At 40.3% G+C, this 16,465-nt stretch overlaps 1 protein-coding gene across 8 annotated transcripts in view; it reads left to right on the forward strand.

The window, feature by feature from the left end:
* Window positions 1-16,465, forward strand: part of CACNA2D1 (calcium voltage-gated channel auxiliary subunit alpha2delta 1) — an 856,738-nt gene that overhangs the window by 590,093 nt on the left and 250,180 nt on the right. For all 8 annotated transcript variants that reach the window (XM_040343442.1, XM_040343444.1, XM_040343443.1 and 5 more), the window contains one exon: window positions 8,801-8,870. In XM_040343442.1, coding sequence (XP_040199376.1) covers window positions 8,801-8,870 — 70 coding nt within the window. The remainder of the gene's footprint in view (window positions 1-8,800; window positions 8,871-16,465) is intronic.

The following is a 16,465-nucleotide window of genomic DNA, read 5'->3' on the forward strand; positions in this document are numbered from 1 at the left end:
ATATATATATATATATATATATATATATATATATATATACCGGTATACACATACACTATCCATTTGATCCTGCCTGGACTAATATCTCATATATTTCTTTATTTTTAATATTTATGTTGTTATTTGCTTTTTAAATAAATGTGCATCAGTGCTCCTCAAATAACTATAAGGCCCCGTACACACGACCAGTTTCCTCGGCAGAATTCAGCTTCCGACCGAGTTTCTGGCTGAATTCTGCCGAGAAATCCGGCCGTGTGTACACTTGCGGCCGAGGAAGCCGACGAGGAGCTCGACGAGGAAATAGAGAACATGTTCTCTATTTCCTTGTTGTTCTATGGGAGCTCTCGGCCCGCCGAGCTCCTCGGCGGCTTCAGGGCTGAACTGGCCGAGGAACTCGATGTGTTTGGCACGTCGAGTTCCTCGGCCGTGTGTACGGGGCCTAACACGCTTTGTGCAGGTAAAAAGCCAAAGCATAATTCTCTTCTCAGTTTAATGAATCAAGCATTATTATGACATCTAATAGTAATATTTAAAATCACAAATACACTTTAGTATGCCTTACACAGTGCAGTTTCTTAATGCATCAGGGCTGTATTTAAATGATCATATTTAAAGAGCTATATATGCTACCTGATTCTATGTTGTTTGGTGTTTAAGCTTAATTAGCTTCACCAGACCCTGCAAAGTCTCATCTGTATGGTAAAAGTCAAATCTGTGCAGGCATATATCCCATTGAAATAAGGTTTCCCTGAACAATCGTCAGATCTGATAAGCTTTAGAAAATTTGACATACCGGTAAGTGTGAAAATATTTTAAGTAGTAATTTGTGCTTACTAGAAGTTAAGTAGGTTAATAATGAGCAGGATGCTTCAATGAGAATGAAGAATATCAGAACTGCTTACTATTTTTTTTCTAGCAGGGGGTTGATTCCCTGTAGTCTATTTTACAGTGTTACATTCGGAACATAGGTTTCTTAATACAAACAAACAACTATTTGTTGGGATACAGTGTTATGAATGAATTCAGTATTACATTAGTATCAATTTAGGTACTTCATGTCCTGCTAACTGATGCATATATCTATTAAGATCTTGTGTCCTGAGCAATTACAATTAGTGAAACAAAATGTGCTTTTGGCTCTAGGGTAAAATGGGTGCAGTCCAGTAATTTAAACTATTAATATTACCAAAAATCATTTAACTTGAGTTGTATTAGTTCTAATACCTATTAATCAATTCTGCAGGCAGCACATTATTTTTTCCCTCTTGTAATTAACCTATTTGTCATGGTAAAGCAAGTGTCTGTACAGAATTTGCTGCTAATATCCTCCACGCCTCCCTAACTCCTGTGCATTTAACCTTTCATCTTTAAATCACTTTTATAAAATAATATAAATAATACAAATATTAATTAATGAACGTTGCTGTGGTCCAGTACAGTTATTCTATATTATTTAAAGTGGTTCTAAAGGCAGAAGGTTTTTTATCTTAATGCATTGGCTCCCATTGCTGTCAATCAAAGTCAGTGAGCCAATGAGGACAGAGAGGGGCCAGAGCTGCAGCTCGGTGTCTGAATGGCCACATGGAGCAGCGGCTTTGACTTGTGTGCCCCCATAGCAAGCTGCTTGCTTTGGGGGCACTCGGTAGGAGGGACAAGCCAGGAGCCCCGGCAAGGGACTTGAGAAGAGGAGGATCTGGGCTGCTCTGTGCAAAACCACTACACAGAGCAGGTAAGTGACATGGTTGTTATTTTTAAACAAAAAAAACAAGACTTTCATTTTATTTTATTGGTTTGAGGTCTTCTCTATAATGTCCTACTCATATACGTGTATCATTGGTGGTGCTGCTGTGAGTTTAGGGGTTGGAACCACTTACTGATCCCAAGTCTTCATTTGCCAAAGCTTTTATGCCTACGTCTGCTAGTACGTAGTTCTAGGGCAGTGATGTTATAAGATGAAAAAGTGTGGGGGTCGTGGCGCTGTCTCAGCTGGAGGCTAAATGTACCAGAACAGTGGTACGTAAGGACTTATATGTGATCCAGGTGGAGGTTAAGAGCTATTGGATCTAATAAGTAAAAGTGCCTCGATAAACCTCACCAACCTCATAGGTGATTGAGTATTAATAATGTGTATTAGAACACTCAGACAGAATAAGTTATGTGAAAAAAATAATAATAATATGCACCAATGATGGTACAGTTAGGTGTAACACTCAGTGTCGGATAGTACTATAACAACAGGTGCACTAGCACTAGCAGTGATGTTATAAGGGCATGGCATTCAAATGCAGACTCCAAAGCTGAAATAGGCTCAATCTGTGCCAATATTTTTATTAGATCCTTAGAAATTGAAGCCATTTCAGGGGTATTGAGGAGACATTGTATCACCTTTGCCTCCTTTTTTAACCCATTAAACCTTGCATTAGCACACAGCAACCATGTGCATTGCATGTTACACTGGACTACAGCTTCTAGCAGCTGTCCAGGCTAGACAGGGTCATGTGTGACTATGGCAGCAACCTGCTGTTCACCCATCACCTCAGACAAATCACACATGTACCTTGCCTGGCACATATACTCAATCTGTAGAATTTCATCATGAAGTACCCTGGTCACCTTAGGTGGTAATATCAGGCCATGGCTCACCTGACATTAATGGCTCACCAAAATTAGTTTGCTGCCAACCACCTCATCTATGACCACCCCCCCTCACTAGGGCTTAAAATCCACAAAACTTAAACTTAGCAGTGAACCATACTGACGTTAGAGAAAGAAAGGGAGGGTGAATCTTGACACTAAATGCTGGCCCTTTTTAAGGCTAATAGGCAAGCTATTGACACATAATGGGATAGAGGGGGTTGATATGGTGGTGGGGTGGGGGAGATATCTAAGAAATCAAAGAACATTTAAAAAAAATATCACTTGGTGGACAGAAGGTCCTCCTTTTTATACATCTGTGAGAGTGGCATAAAAAAAAAACATTAATCCTGTAATGCTTGGGATATCTGATTCATCCCATACCAGATTTTTTTTTATCCAGTGGTAATAGGCCTGATGTGAATGTTGAAAGTACTGTACCAGCCACAACAGATCTAAAAGCTATCCTCTTGCTTTATTAGCTTCAGTGCTAATATGGCATGAGGTGAGGCTCTGGAGAGCTGTTTTGTTCTCCCTGACAGTGGCTCCTCAAGTAGTAATGAAATGGCTTACATCGCCTTTTTCTTGTTATTCCTCACAGGTGCAGAGAAGCCTGCTGTACTGCTATTGCGCTCTTTTTCTCCTCCAATTTTACTAGAAAAATGTCCCTAAACCAATTATATGCCCAACATCTTAACGCCAGCTTGGCAAAACGGCTTGCTTTGCAAAAGCTCCCATTTCAGCCCATGGATTCACCTCTCTCCACAAGGTTATGGTTTATGCTGCACTACATTGGCAAGTACCCAGCTGCCATTTTTTTGTAGAAGGCCATCTGTCAGTCTCCATTATTTTGCCCATAAGGTGATCCCTGCCCTTCATCTGCATGTGAAATGTAATGATGCCGCAGAAGGTAGAGGAGGGTAATGAGCCGGAGGAAGGTTGTGCTGCTAATGGCCAGAAGGACCAAATGGGTAGGCTTCTTATTAATATTTATGTATTACAGTATAGCCAGAGCATTGAAGGCATAGCCACAGGGGGAAAACCCATTGTCATAGGCCCATTGTTAACCCATTGTCATAGAATGCCTGCCCTTTCACAATGCAGGGGGAAGAATTGTATATCTGTGTGAAAGACGAGCAGCAAAAAATTATGATAATAATACTATGGCCATAAGCTGCCCACCTATCTTCAAACCAGGACTGCCCCCCCCCCAAAAAAAAAGTGTGAAAGGTGGATGTAAAAAGAAGGGTATAGCAGTATAGAATGGAAGTAGGTGTCAAGCACGGCTGTTGTGTCCTCTTACTCCATCCCACTTTTTCTTCTTATTCACCACCTCATTCATTTCTTCAAATCCCCCGATACTCATGTAGAGAATTAATTTGTGTCTTCTTCAGTACCCTACATTTTCCTTTAACTCTTAGGCCTCGTACACACGACCGAACATGTCTGCTGAAACTGGTCCGCGGACCAGTTTCAGCAGACATGTTCGGTCGTGTGTACGGCCGACCGGACAATTTTCCGGCGGATCGGACAGGTTTCCAGCGGATGAATGTTTCTTAGCATGCTAAGAAACATGTCCGCTGGAAGCCTGTCCGTCGGACATGTTCGGTCGTCTGTACGACTTACCGGACATGTCCGCTCGGCCGAAAGCCCTCGCATGCGTCAAAGTGATTTGACGCATGCGTGGAAGCATTGACCTTCCAGGGTCGCGCACGTCGCCGCGGCATCGTCACGGAGACGGCGCGGCCACGTCGCCGCGTATCCTGTCCACGCGGATTTCGGTTTGATGGTGTGTACAACCATCAGACCGAAATCTCCGAGCGGACATGTCCGATAAAAACAGTCTGCGGACCGTTTTCATCGGACATGTCCCCTCGTGTGTACGAGGCCTAAAACATATGAGTGATGAATTCTAAAGGCTGACATCTATTGTCATAGACTGGGGGTTTTGTCTTGTTTATGCAGATGAGCCTGACCACTTGAAATCTGTCTGTATCAGATGAGTTGTTGGGTGTAAAAATTGTAATGTCCTTGCAGTGCCCATCAGTGCCTATCCATGCCACCTATCAGTGCCACCCAGAAGTACCCATCAGTGCAGCCTATCAGTGCCGCATATTAGTGCTGCCCATCAGTGCCTCCTACCATTGCCTGTCAGTGCTGCCTAGCAGTGCCCATCAGTACCACCTATCAGTGCTACCTATCCATGAATTTTATAACAGAAACAAAGAAAACCTTTTTTTTTTCAAAATTGTCAGTCTTTTTTTATTTGCTACACAAAAAATAAAAACCTCAGCAGTGATCAAATACCACCAAAAGAAAGCTGCTCTATTTGTGGGAACAACATAATAAAAAAATTGTTTGGGTACTGTGTAGCATGACCGCGCAATTGTCATTCAAAGGGTAACAGCGCTGAACATTTTGACACTGGAGAGGTGCGCTTGCGGGACGTTATGAAAAGTCCTGCAAGCAGCATCTTTGGGGCGTGTTGGGAGCACTGTATTTAGCGCCCCCAAAACGCCCTGCCATTGGAATGAATTGGTAGCACTTTTTACAAAACCAGACTTTTTATCCTTTTTTTGGGTAAAAAGTGAACCGCTAGCGGCATATAAAACCCTGCTTAAACAGCATTAAAGCACCACTAAAATAAATGCCGCTTTCAGCGTGAAAGCAGCCTAATGCTAAGCAGATAACACTGTATTTATCCTTTAAACCGGAGTTATCATTAGCCATAAATTCCCACTTAAATAATCTACAAGAGTGGATGAATTTCCGATGCCTATAATTTAAGCAGACAATACCGAATGTCAGTGGCTAATAGAAAAATAGAAAAAGTCAAATTCAACTCATTTGTTTATATGAGACACAAAGCTATATGCTATATATATATATATATATATATATATATATATATATATATATATATATATATATATATATATATATATATATATATATATATATATATATGTATAATATAGATCTTTTTCACATGCTTGATGCAGTAATTGATTAACTTAGGATTAACTTAGATATATGATGTACTGGTCAGATCACTGAACTTTTATCTACAGAACATTGCAAGAATTAAACATCCCATCCTCCCAGAAGATCTATACCATCAATGTACTTTTATATGGCTGCTGTAAGGAGGTTAGGATTTAGAAAGCATTAGTGTCACTTATGTTGTTGGTCAGAGATGCCTGATAAAGTTAAGCCTGTTACACTTAACATGTTCACAAGCTAAACTGCTAGAGTTTCCATGGTAACATGAGGTAGTCAGTGCTAGAGAAGGCCATAAACACAGCATATAAAAAATAACCTAAACATTTAAACATTTAGAAACAATTGTGTAGAATGTGCTACCCTCTTTTTTAATATATTTTTGTTTATTGCTTAATTACACTTGCTCAATGAAGCTGATTTGTTTACTTTCTGAAGAATTGTTCATTACAGCTGATCTCTTTAGTGATGTTTATTAGTTTGGTTGCACCAGACAAACTATTATTTTCACTACCTGATGCACCTGCTGTGATGTGTGTAGAAAGCTTCCTCTCATTGGCTGAGTAGTGCTCAGCCCAGACAACCCAACCTGCAAAAACTAATTTCAGGGAGATGGCAAACTCATTTCAGTAAGATGGCTCTCCATGCCCCCCCCCCCAAAGCGAAATGTGGGTATGGCTTAAAGTGTGCTATGTATTGGGTGTGGCTTAAAGGGGGTGTGCTTTAATAGAGTCTGAGATTACATGCATAGTGCAGAATGCAGTAATGTTAAATGGGGAATATACCGTGCGTACGGATAACCACTTCAGCCCCGGAACGATTTACCCCCCTCCCTCCCATGCCATTTTTTTTTTAGATATGTCACTGCATTTCTTTATCTGACAATTACACAGTCCTGCAAAGTTGTACTCAAATAAAATTGAGGTCCGTGCAGGGACCGCCCTGTCATCTGCCGACTCAACGGGGATCAATCCTCGCTGAGCAAGTGGATAAGAAAAGTACTGATCCTCACGGGATCCGTATGTGGGAAAGGGCCCCTAACAGTGTTGTCTTCTTTACTAAATATTTCACACAAAACCAAAATATTATTATCACTCTTTACACACATATGTCTGAACTATATAGGGTAGATTCACAACGGAGATACTACGACGTATCTCCAGATATGCCGTCGTATCTCTGAGTATGGCCGGTCGTATCTATGCGCCTGATTCATAGAATCAGTTACGCATAGATTTCTGTTAGATCCGACCGGCGTAAGTCTCTTACGCCGTCGGATCTTAACTGCATATTTACGCTGGCCGCTAGGGGCGCGTACGCTGATTTACGCCTAGAATATGTAAATCAGCTAGATACGCGAATTCACGAACATACGCCCGTCCGACGCAGTACATTTATGCAGTTTACGTTAGGCTTTTCACGGCTTAAAGTTACCCCTGCTATATGAGGCGTATATGCGGCGCAACAATGTTAAGTATGGCCGTCAATCCCGCGACGAAATTTGAAAATTTTACGTTGTTTGCGTAAGTCGTTAGCGAATAGGGCTGGACGTAATTTACGTTCAAGTCAAAAGCAATGACGATTTGCGGCAGAATTTCAAACATGTGCACTGGGATTGTTTCACGAACGGCGCATGCGGCGTATGCGGGGTCACGGTTAATATACATAAAACACGCCCACATCATCCAAATTTAAATTAGGCGGGCTTACGCCTACACCCCTTCCTTTACGCCGCCGTAACTAAGGGCGCAAGTTGTTTCTGAATACAGAACTTGCGCCCTAAATTACGGCGGCGTAACGTATCTGAGATACGTTACGCCGGGCGGATAGATACACCATTGTATCTGAATCCAGCCCTATATCTATAACTCAGCCACTAAAGCTCAAGTTATAACCATTACCCAGAACTGTCCCCTTTTCACAGAAAGGGATGGATGACATACAATAAGGACCACAACAAGGGTGGGAGGCTTCTTCTTCAGGTTGGTGACTGCCATCAGCTATTACACAGTTTTTTTTTTTATTTAAATAGGCACCTGTAGCTTGTGCCAAGTCAGTTATAAACATGTAACTTCTTAAACCAATTACATTTAAACATTTCAAACTGTTGTTTCTATGGTCTTCAACTGTTTAATGTCTGCCATGCTCCCATAGGTGGGTGAGACAAATTAAATGCTCCCCCACTGTTTTTGGAGCTCCAAATTAACACAGAACCCAACACAGACTGAAGGGAAGTGTTCCCAGGCTTTCCCTTCACAGGACACTGAGACAAAAACACTTCTAGTTCTGTGGCAAGTCAAGCACTGATCAGGCCCGCATAAGCATCTAGAAAGTGGAAACACTGACTGCTTGCTACTATGGCCTGCGAGCCATACAACACATACTGTATCAAAGGAAATGTTGGGTGCCAGAGCTCAAATGGCTAATCTATATAACTTTACCCAATACAATAACATTATGTAAAACCAAGTGTGTGAAAGTCACATTAAAATTACTCTGAGGCCACGTACACACGGTCGATCCAAACCGATGAGAATGGTCCGACGGGCCGTTTCCATTGGTTCACCGCTGAAGTGGCCTGATGGTCTGAAGTGCATACACACCATCGTTCCAAAAACCGATCGGGTCAGAACGTGGTGACGTAAAACACATGACGTGCTGAAAAAAAAGAAGTTCAATGCTTCCAAGCATGAGTCGACTTAAATATGAGCATGCGCAGGTTTTGAACCGATGCTTTTCTGTACTAACCATCAGTTTGGACCGATCGGTCAGCGGTCCATCGGTTCGATTTTAAAGCATGTTTTAAAATTTTGGACCGAAGGACAACAGACCGATGGGCCATACACACGGTCGGTTTGGACCGATGAAACTGAACTTCGGTCCATTCTCATCGGTTTGGAACGACCGTGTGTACGCGGCCTAAGTAAAACTCTGCAATTATGATTGGAAATATATTTTTGCTGACTATTCTTTATTCTTTCCATTTTCATTACAATAAGTATAAAAAATGTAAGTAAGAGTCCTGTCAACAAAATAATGCAATGTTGAAGTTTTCTATCATTTTTATGGTAGACAACCAAGGGTAATGCTATGTTTTTTTCAAGCATGAACACAATAGTCTTTATCATACACCAAAATACAATAATAGTACTTCTGTTTTGTTTAGCTTCTCCATGGGTAGATAAGAGCAGAACGCCAAATAAAATTGACCTTTATGATGTTAGAAGACGACCATGGTAAGTTTATTTATTTTTATGCATTTGGTAATTTATTCAATTAATGTGATGCATACACTGATATCTACTTGATTAATTCTATAAATAAAAAAATATATTCACTTTGTGTTGCAACTCTGGCAATGACAAAGCAGGGTTCATTTGCTTTCTCTGCTTCATTATTTTTCATTATAAAAAGACATTAAACAATGTTACTTACAAATTACAGTCTAATGAAACGTGGGAGATGGAGTGCTCTTCCAGAATTGTTGTGCTATCTGTGCAGCTTAAGAGGAGTACAAGCAATATCCATAACATTTGTTCTATTATTTAATTAGAAATTGTAATCCTATCAAACAGCATTATCTTAAGAGGGGCATAATAATGAGCAATAACCGAATATAAGCTTTGGTCTGATTTTTCAGTAAATAGAATTCATTATTCGATTTTTATTGTATTCTCTCTTTTTTTTAATACACTTTTTAATTATATACTTGCAAGCAATATTGATTTATGAATAAAAACATAAAATAAATCATAGTTAATGTATAACTAACTGTGAAAAGCAACAATGACTAGGCTCCTTTTAAATATACATTTCATGGTTACTACTAGCATTCCCTAAAAAGTACATTATACTGTACACCAATAATGAGGACCAGCATATCTTAGCAGGAACACAATATGTAAAGTAAAATATACTTAGACAAATAATATAACAAACCAAGTGAACTCTCTGCTCATGAAACTATTGTGTCAAAAAAATCATAAAAAACATTACCACATTTAACAGAACAGCTGCTCACAAACAGATATCTATACGCGTTAAACACCATACATGTGAAGCGTTGTCCCTTTAAGTGTAAAACAATATATATTGATTATATGATTTGTAATGATTATATCCGAGATTTTTTGTAGTTTGTGATTTTCAAAGGGTTAATGTATTAACCCTTCGAGAATCACAAACAATAAAAAAATCTCTGATATAATTATTAGAAATCATATAAATAAATCAAGTCCCATCATATTCTGTCCATGAGCACACAGTCTGCTGACATTGCGCAATGCGCATGCACGCTGGGTGCATATTCCAATATGCATGAATAAAATCTACCCTATGTGAATATGTTTGCTTGCAATAAGCCAGCAGTTTGAAATAGTGTTACGCTATGTGTGGTGTTTCTTTCCTTCTGATTTTATTTGATGATGTATGGAGATTAATATTGGCAAAATTGATTTGAAGCAAGTGTACTAGGAGCTCTGAAGCAAGTGCTCTGTGCTTTCTGTATGCGACCTGTGTGGGTTGCAAGCACCTGATGACCTCCATTAATAAGGGGTCAGACCACATAGTAAGGAGTTTGGCTATCTACTGATGCTGACACTATATTTAAGCAGATACATTTCTTTCGAATATGACCCATAATGCACAGAATATGATTTATTTATTTTTAATATGCAGTAATTTGTGATGATTATACAGTTTATGTTTAATTGTTTTTGAGTTTCAAAGGGTTAATGGTATTAACAAAATATTATTAGTATTATTATTATTTTTTGAGGGGGACAGCGGTTCACATGTATGGTGTAAAACATATATTTGGGTTTCTGATATGAGTGATAAAGAGCAATAATCCATTCATCAATTTGGAAACCAGCTTACAGGGAAAAATATGTGCACTTTTGAAAAAAATGAAATCAGAAAAAAATGACTTTTTTGAAAAATAATTTTGAGCATTATGTTTTTTTTGTTGTTGTAAGGACTTTGTGAATATGATCAAAAAATACTTTAAATGAATGGCAGTGGAATAACTTGAGATGGCCATATTATAGCAACAGATTAGAGCTGGTCTGTGGGCTGAAAATGAAAACAAGTTTTGCAGGTTAATCACCAGGCTTTGCCTGTGGCATTTATGTAAAGTAGAGATGCAAAAGGGATTTTATAATATATAGATGCACAATGGGCCTGATTCTTCAAGCTACAACAGCACATACCACATTCATAAAGCATTCTCCTTCCATATTCTCTGATTAATCAAAAGGAAAGTTATAGGTTTTAACTATGAATATATTAATATTTTATTGTAGGCTTTATTTTTATTTTTTTAAGTAAACACATCTTAATTAATAAATCACCCAAAAAAATAATTAAAATTAGAATGAATAGGTATATATGTATACTAGTAGGAATTACAGAATTGAATTATGTATTGTGGGCTTTATTGTTATTTTTGCATACATTATTAACCACTTCCATACAGGGCACTTATACACCTTCCCGCCCAGACCAATTTTTAGCTTTCAGTGCTGTTGCACTTTAAACTACAATTGCGCGGTCATGCTACATTGTACCCAAACTAAATTTTTATCATTTTGTACCCACAAATAGAGCTTTCTTTTGTTGGTATTTGATCACCTCTGGGATTTTTATTTTCTGCAAAAAAAAATAAAAAAATGACCGAAAATTTTGAAAAACAATTTTTTTTTGGGGGTTCCGTTATAAAACATTGTAAATAAGTACGTGTTCTCCTTCACTAATGGGCACTGATGGTACTGCACTGACTGGCACTGATAAGGTGGCATTGATGGGCACTGATAAGGTGGCACTGATGTGGTGGCATTAATGATGGGCACCAATATGCAGCGCAGCGATGATGGGCGGCACGGATGGGCACTGATGGGCGGCACGGATAGGTGGCACAGATGGGCACAGATAGGCGGCACAGATGGGCAGGGATAGGCGGCACAGATGGGCAGGGATAGGCGGCACGGATGGGCAGGGATAGGCGGCACGGATGAGCGTGGATAGGTGGCACGGATAGGCAGGGATAGGCGGCACAGATGGGCAGGGATAGGCGACACGTATGGGCACTGATAGGTGGCATGGATAGGCAGGGATAGGCGGCACAGATGGGCAGGGATAGGCGACACGTATGGGCACTGATAGGTGGCATGGATGGGCATAGATGGGCACTAACTAATGTGTTGTACTAATGGATGCCAATCAGTGCCAAACAATGCCTGCCAATCAGTGATGCCCATTGTGGGCACTGATTGGCATCCATTGTGGCACTGATTGGCATCCATTATGTGTCATCCCTGGTGGTCTAGGGTGGCATACCTTTGATTTAAATCCCTGGTGATCTAGTGGAATCCCTGGTGGTCCAGTGGGCATCCCTGGTGGTCCAGTGGGCATCCTCAGGGGGGGCTGTGCTGATAATCGATCAGCACAAACCCCCCCCTGTCAGAGGAGCAGCCGATCGGCTCTCCTCTACTCGCATCTGACAGACGCGAGTGAGGAAAAGCCGATTACTGGCTTTTGCTGTTTACATCGTGATCAGCCGTGATTGGACACGGCTGATCACGTGGTAAAGTGTCTCCGTGAGAGACACTTTACCTAGATCGGTGTTGCGGGGTGTCAGACTGACACCCTGCAACAACGATCGCCGCGATGCGCGCCCCCGGGGGCGCGCAGCGGCTCAGAATCCTGAGGACGTCATATGACGTCCAGTCAGGATTCTACAACCACTTTGCCGCCATAAATCTGTCATTGGTGGGCGGCAAGTGGTTAAATTACCCTAAAAATTAAGTATGAAACATGTAAAGCAAAAATGAGTAGGTATATACAGTACAGACCAAAAGTTTGGACACACCTTCTCATTCAAAGAGTTTTCTTTATTTTCATGAATATGAAATTGTAGATTCACACTGAAGGCATCAAAACTATGAATTAACACATGTGAAATTATACATAACAAAAAAGTGTGAAACAACTGAAAATATATTTCATATTCTAGGTTCTTCAAAGTAGCCACCTTTTGCTTTGATTACTGCTTGGCACACTCTTGTCATTCTCTTGATGAGCTTCAAGTGGTAGTCACCTGGCGCAGCACCCCATCACTCTCCTTCTTGGTCAAACAGCCCTTACACAGCCTGGAGGTGTGTTTGGGGTCATTGTCCTGTTGAAAAATAAATGATGGTCCAACTAAACGCAAACCGGATGGAATAGCATGCCGCTGCAAGATGCTGTGGTAGCAATGCTGGTTCAGTATGCCTTCAATTTTGAATAAATCCCCAACAGTGTCACCAGCAAAGCACCCCCACACCATCACACCTCCTCCTCCATGCTTCACGGTAGGAACCAGGCATGTAGAGTCGATCCGTTCACCTTTTCTGCGTCGCACAAAGACACGGGGGTTGGAACCAAAGATCTCAAGTTTGGACTTATCAGACCAAAGCACAGATTTCCACTGGTCTAATGTCCATTCCTTGTGTTCTTTAGCCCAAACAAGTCTCTTCTGCTTGTTGCCTTTCTTTAGCAGTGGTTTCCTAGCAGATATTCTACCATGAAGGCCTGATTCACACAGTCTCCTCTTAACAGTTCTAGAGATGTGTCTGCTGCAAAAGCTGGCTACTTTGAAGAACCTAGAATATGAAATATATTTTCAGTTGTTTCACACTTTTTTGTTATGTATAATTCCTCATGTGTTCATTTATAGTTTTGATGCCTTCAGTGTGAATCTTCAATTTTCATAGTCATGAAAATAAAGAAAACTCTTTGAATGAGAAGGTGTGTCCAAACTTTTGGTCTGTACTGTATGTATACTAACAGGAATTACAAATAGTATAAAACCAAAAGTTTACAATAAATAAGAAAATATACAATGTTTTATTTTATTTTTAAACTCTTGAAATATCTTCCAGAGTGAAAGAGTAATGCCGCTTACCCATGATCGGTTTGTCTGATGAAAACAGTCTGATGGACCATTTTCATCAGATGAACCGATCGTGTGTGGGCCCCATCATTTTTTTATCCATCGGTGAAATAACTAGGAACTTGTTTTAAAATTATCTGATGGTTAAAAAAACGATAGAAAAAAATGATCGTCTGTGGGCACGTCCATCGGTTAAAAATCTATGCATGCTCAGAATCAAGTCGACGCATGCTCGGAAGCATTGAACTTTATTTTTCTCAGCATGTCGTTGTGTTTTACGTCACCGCGTTCTGACACAATAGTTTTTTTAACTGATGGTGTGTAGGCAAGACTGATGAAAGTCAGCTTCATCGGATATCTGATCAGACCATTTTCATCGGATGAACCGATCGTGTGTGCAGGGTATCAGAGTTCCTGCTGGGAACCAGTGTTAAGAGTCTGAGGAACTCTCCATATCTAGAGCACTGTAATGAGCAATTCAGTGGTCTTCTTAGAGGTGTGTCTTAAGCAAACTGGGATTTCTTGTGCATTATCTTTAGAAGAGGCTTCCTTCTGGGAAGACAGCCATGCAGACCAATTTGATGCAGCATGTGGTGTTTGGTCTCAGCACTGACAGGCTGACCCCCCACCCCTTCAACCTCTGCAGCAATGCTTGCAGCACTTTTACGTCTATTTCCCAAAGACAACCTCTGGATAACACAAACTTTAAAAAACATGCTGCTCATCATTCACACTTGAGACCTTGAAACACTAATGAGTCATATGAAAGTGACTAATTGGGCCCAATTTGAAAATTTTCACTTAGGGGTGTTCTCACTTTTGTTGGCAGTTGTTTAGACATTAATAGCTGTGTGTTGAGTTAATTTGGTGGGACAGCAAATTTACACTGATAGACCCCTTTCACACTGAAGCATTTTTCAGGCACTTTTGGGCTAAAAATAGCATCTGTAAAGCGCTTGAAAAATGGCTCCCCTGCAGTATCAGTGTGAAAGCCCTTGGGCTTTAACACTGAGGCGATGCGCTGGCAGGATGTTAAAAAAACTCCTGCAAAAAACATCTTTGGAGTGGTGAAGGAGCAGGGTATACCCCACTCCTCCACTGCTCCTGCCCATTGAAATGAATAGGCAGCACCCCTGAACTGCTGTTTGTGGGTGGTTTTAACCCTTTTTGGACGTTAGTGGGGGTTAAAAGCGCCCCGCTTGTGACCGAAAACCTCTGTAAAATTTATGGTAAAGCACCGCTAGCAATGCCTCATTATACAAGTTGTACACTCACTACTTTACATTGTAGCAAACGTGTAATTTCTTCAGTGTTGTCACATGAAAATATATAATAAAATATTTACAAAAATGTGAAGGGTGTACCGACTTTTTTCACTGACTAGTCGCAAGTAGAAATTGGATTGGTAACTAAAGTCACGAAAATTCTCGTACGACGGCAAACAAAATCTGAAGTGATGTCATGTGTTGTAATGTATTTAGATTGTATTTTCGGATGACAACTGTACTGATTAAACAAAAATTGTACAATCTGAGATCGTACGAGAAAAAATTCTGTGCATGTCCGATAAAATAATATCGCATGAACTGTCATGATCAGCTCTCGAAAGCTCTGTACTAACGATCCGATTATTGTACAATCGCGTAGAAAGCGGTATTTTTTGTCCAATCTTTGGATCGTGTGTATGGGGCATTAGGCAATTTTTCCCACAAATAAAGCTTTCATTTGGTTGTATTTGATCACCTCTGAGTCTTTTATTTTTAAACAAAAAAGGCTGACAATTTAAAAAAAAAAAAATATATATTTTCTGCTATAAAACAATTAACTACTTAAGCCCCAGGCCATTTGGCTGGCCAAAGACCAGTTCTCTTTTTTCCCGCCGGGAAAACCAGCAAACTTTTGCCTGGCGGTTTTTGGCAGTTTTCCTATGGGAAAACCTGTGATGGAGCATACACACGGCCGGGATTCCCAACCAAAGCTCCATCGCAGTTTTCCTGTTGGGAAAACCGGCCATGTGTAGGGGGAAAGACTGATCAAGCAGGTTCTCGGCTTTCCCCTCGGGAATTCCGACGGGAAATTTTCCCGTCGAAAATCCCGCACATGTGTACGGGGCATGAGAGAGATTGAGTTGCCTGTGTCATCTTGTGTGTTTTTTTCCAATTTATGGATATGGCCAGTCAGGGTGTCGAGATGTGCCCGTCGTTCACATCTAAGTTTGGTTGTCAAGGCTATTAGTTCCCTTCCTATTTAGTTAGTTGGGATATGTCGGGAGTATCATTTTCCGAGAAGTAATGTAGAAGCTGGTTTTGTATTTTAGCCATGATGGTGGGTTCATTAAGGAGGGATGGGTCTAAAGCCAAAATGAGGGGCGAGCAGAGGTTTCTGGGATTACTAAGAATAATGATATGGGGTAGTGGTCTGATAAAAACATTGGATCTTTAGATGTTTGAGAAATGAATGTCAAATCTTGTTGGGTTATGAAAAGGTAGTCTAGTCTTGAATACGGTTGGGTGGGGCTGAGATGACTGTGTAGTCTTTCGTATTTGGATTTAGTGTTTGCCAGGTGTCATGCAGCGTGAGTTCCTTTAGATACGTTTGAATTGACCGGAGAGCTTTGTAAGGCAGTTATTGCATTTTTTTTCCAAAAATATGTAGAAGAATACATATTGGCTTAAACTGATGAAGAAACATTTTTTTTTTTTTGGGGGGGGGGGGGGGTTATTTATTATAGCAAAAAGTAAAAAATATATATATTTTTTTTAAATTGTCGCAATTTTTTTTGTTTATAGCACCAAAACAAATCTGCAGAGGTGCTCAAATACAACCAAAAGAAAGCTCTATTTGTGGGGAAAAAAGGACATTTATTTGGGTACATCATTGCATGACCGCGCAATTGACAGT

The sequence above is a fragment of the Rana temporaria genome, chromosome 3, assembly GCF_905171775.1.
Source record: "Rana temporaria chromosome 3, aRanTem1.1, whole genome shotgun sequence".
Taxonomy (NCBI): Eukaryota; Metazoa; Chordata; class Amphibia; order Anura; family Ranidae; genus Rana; species Rana temporaria.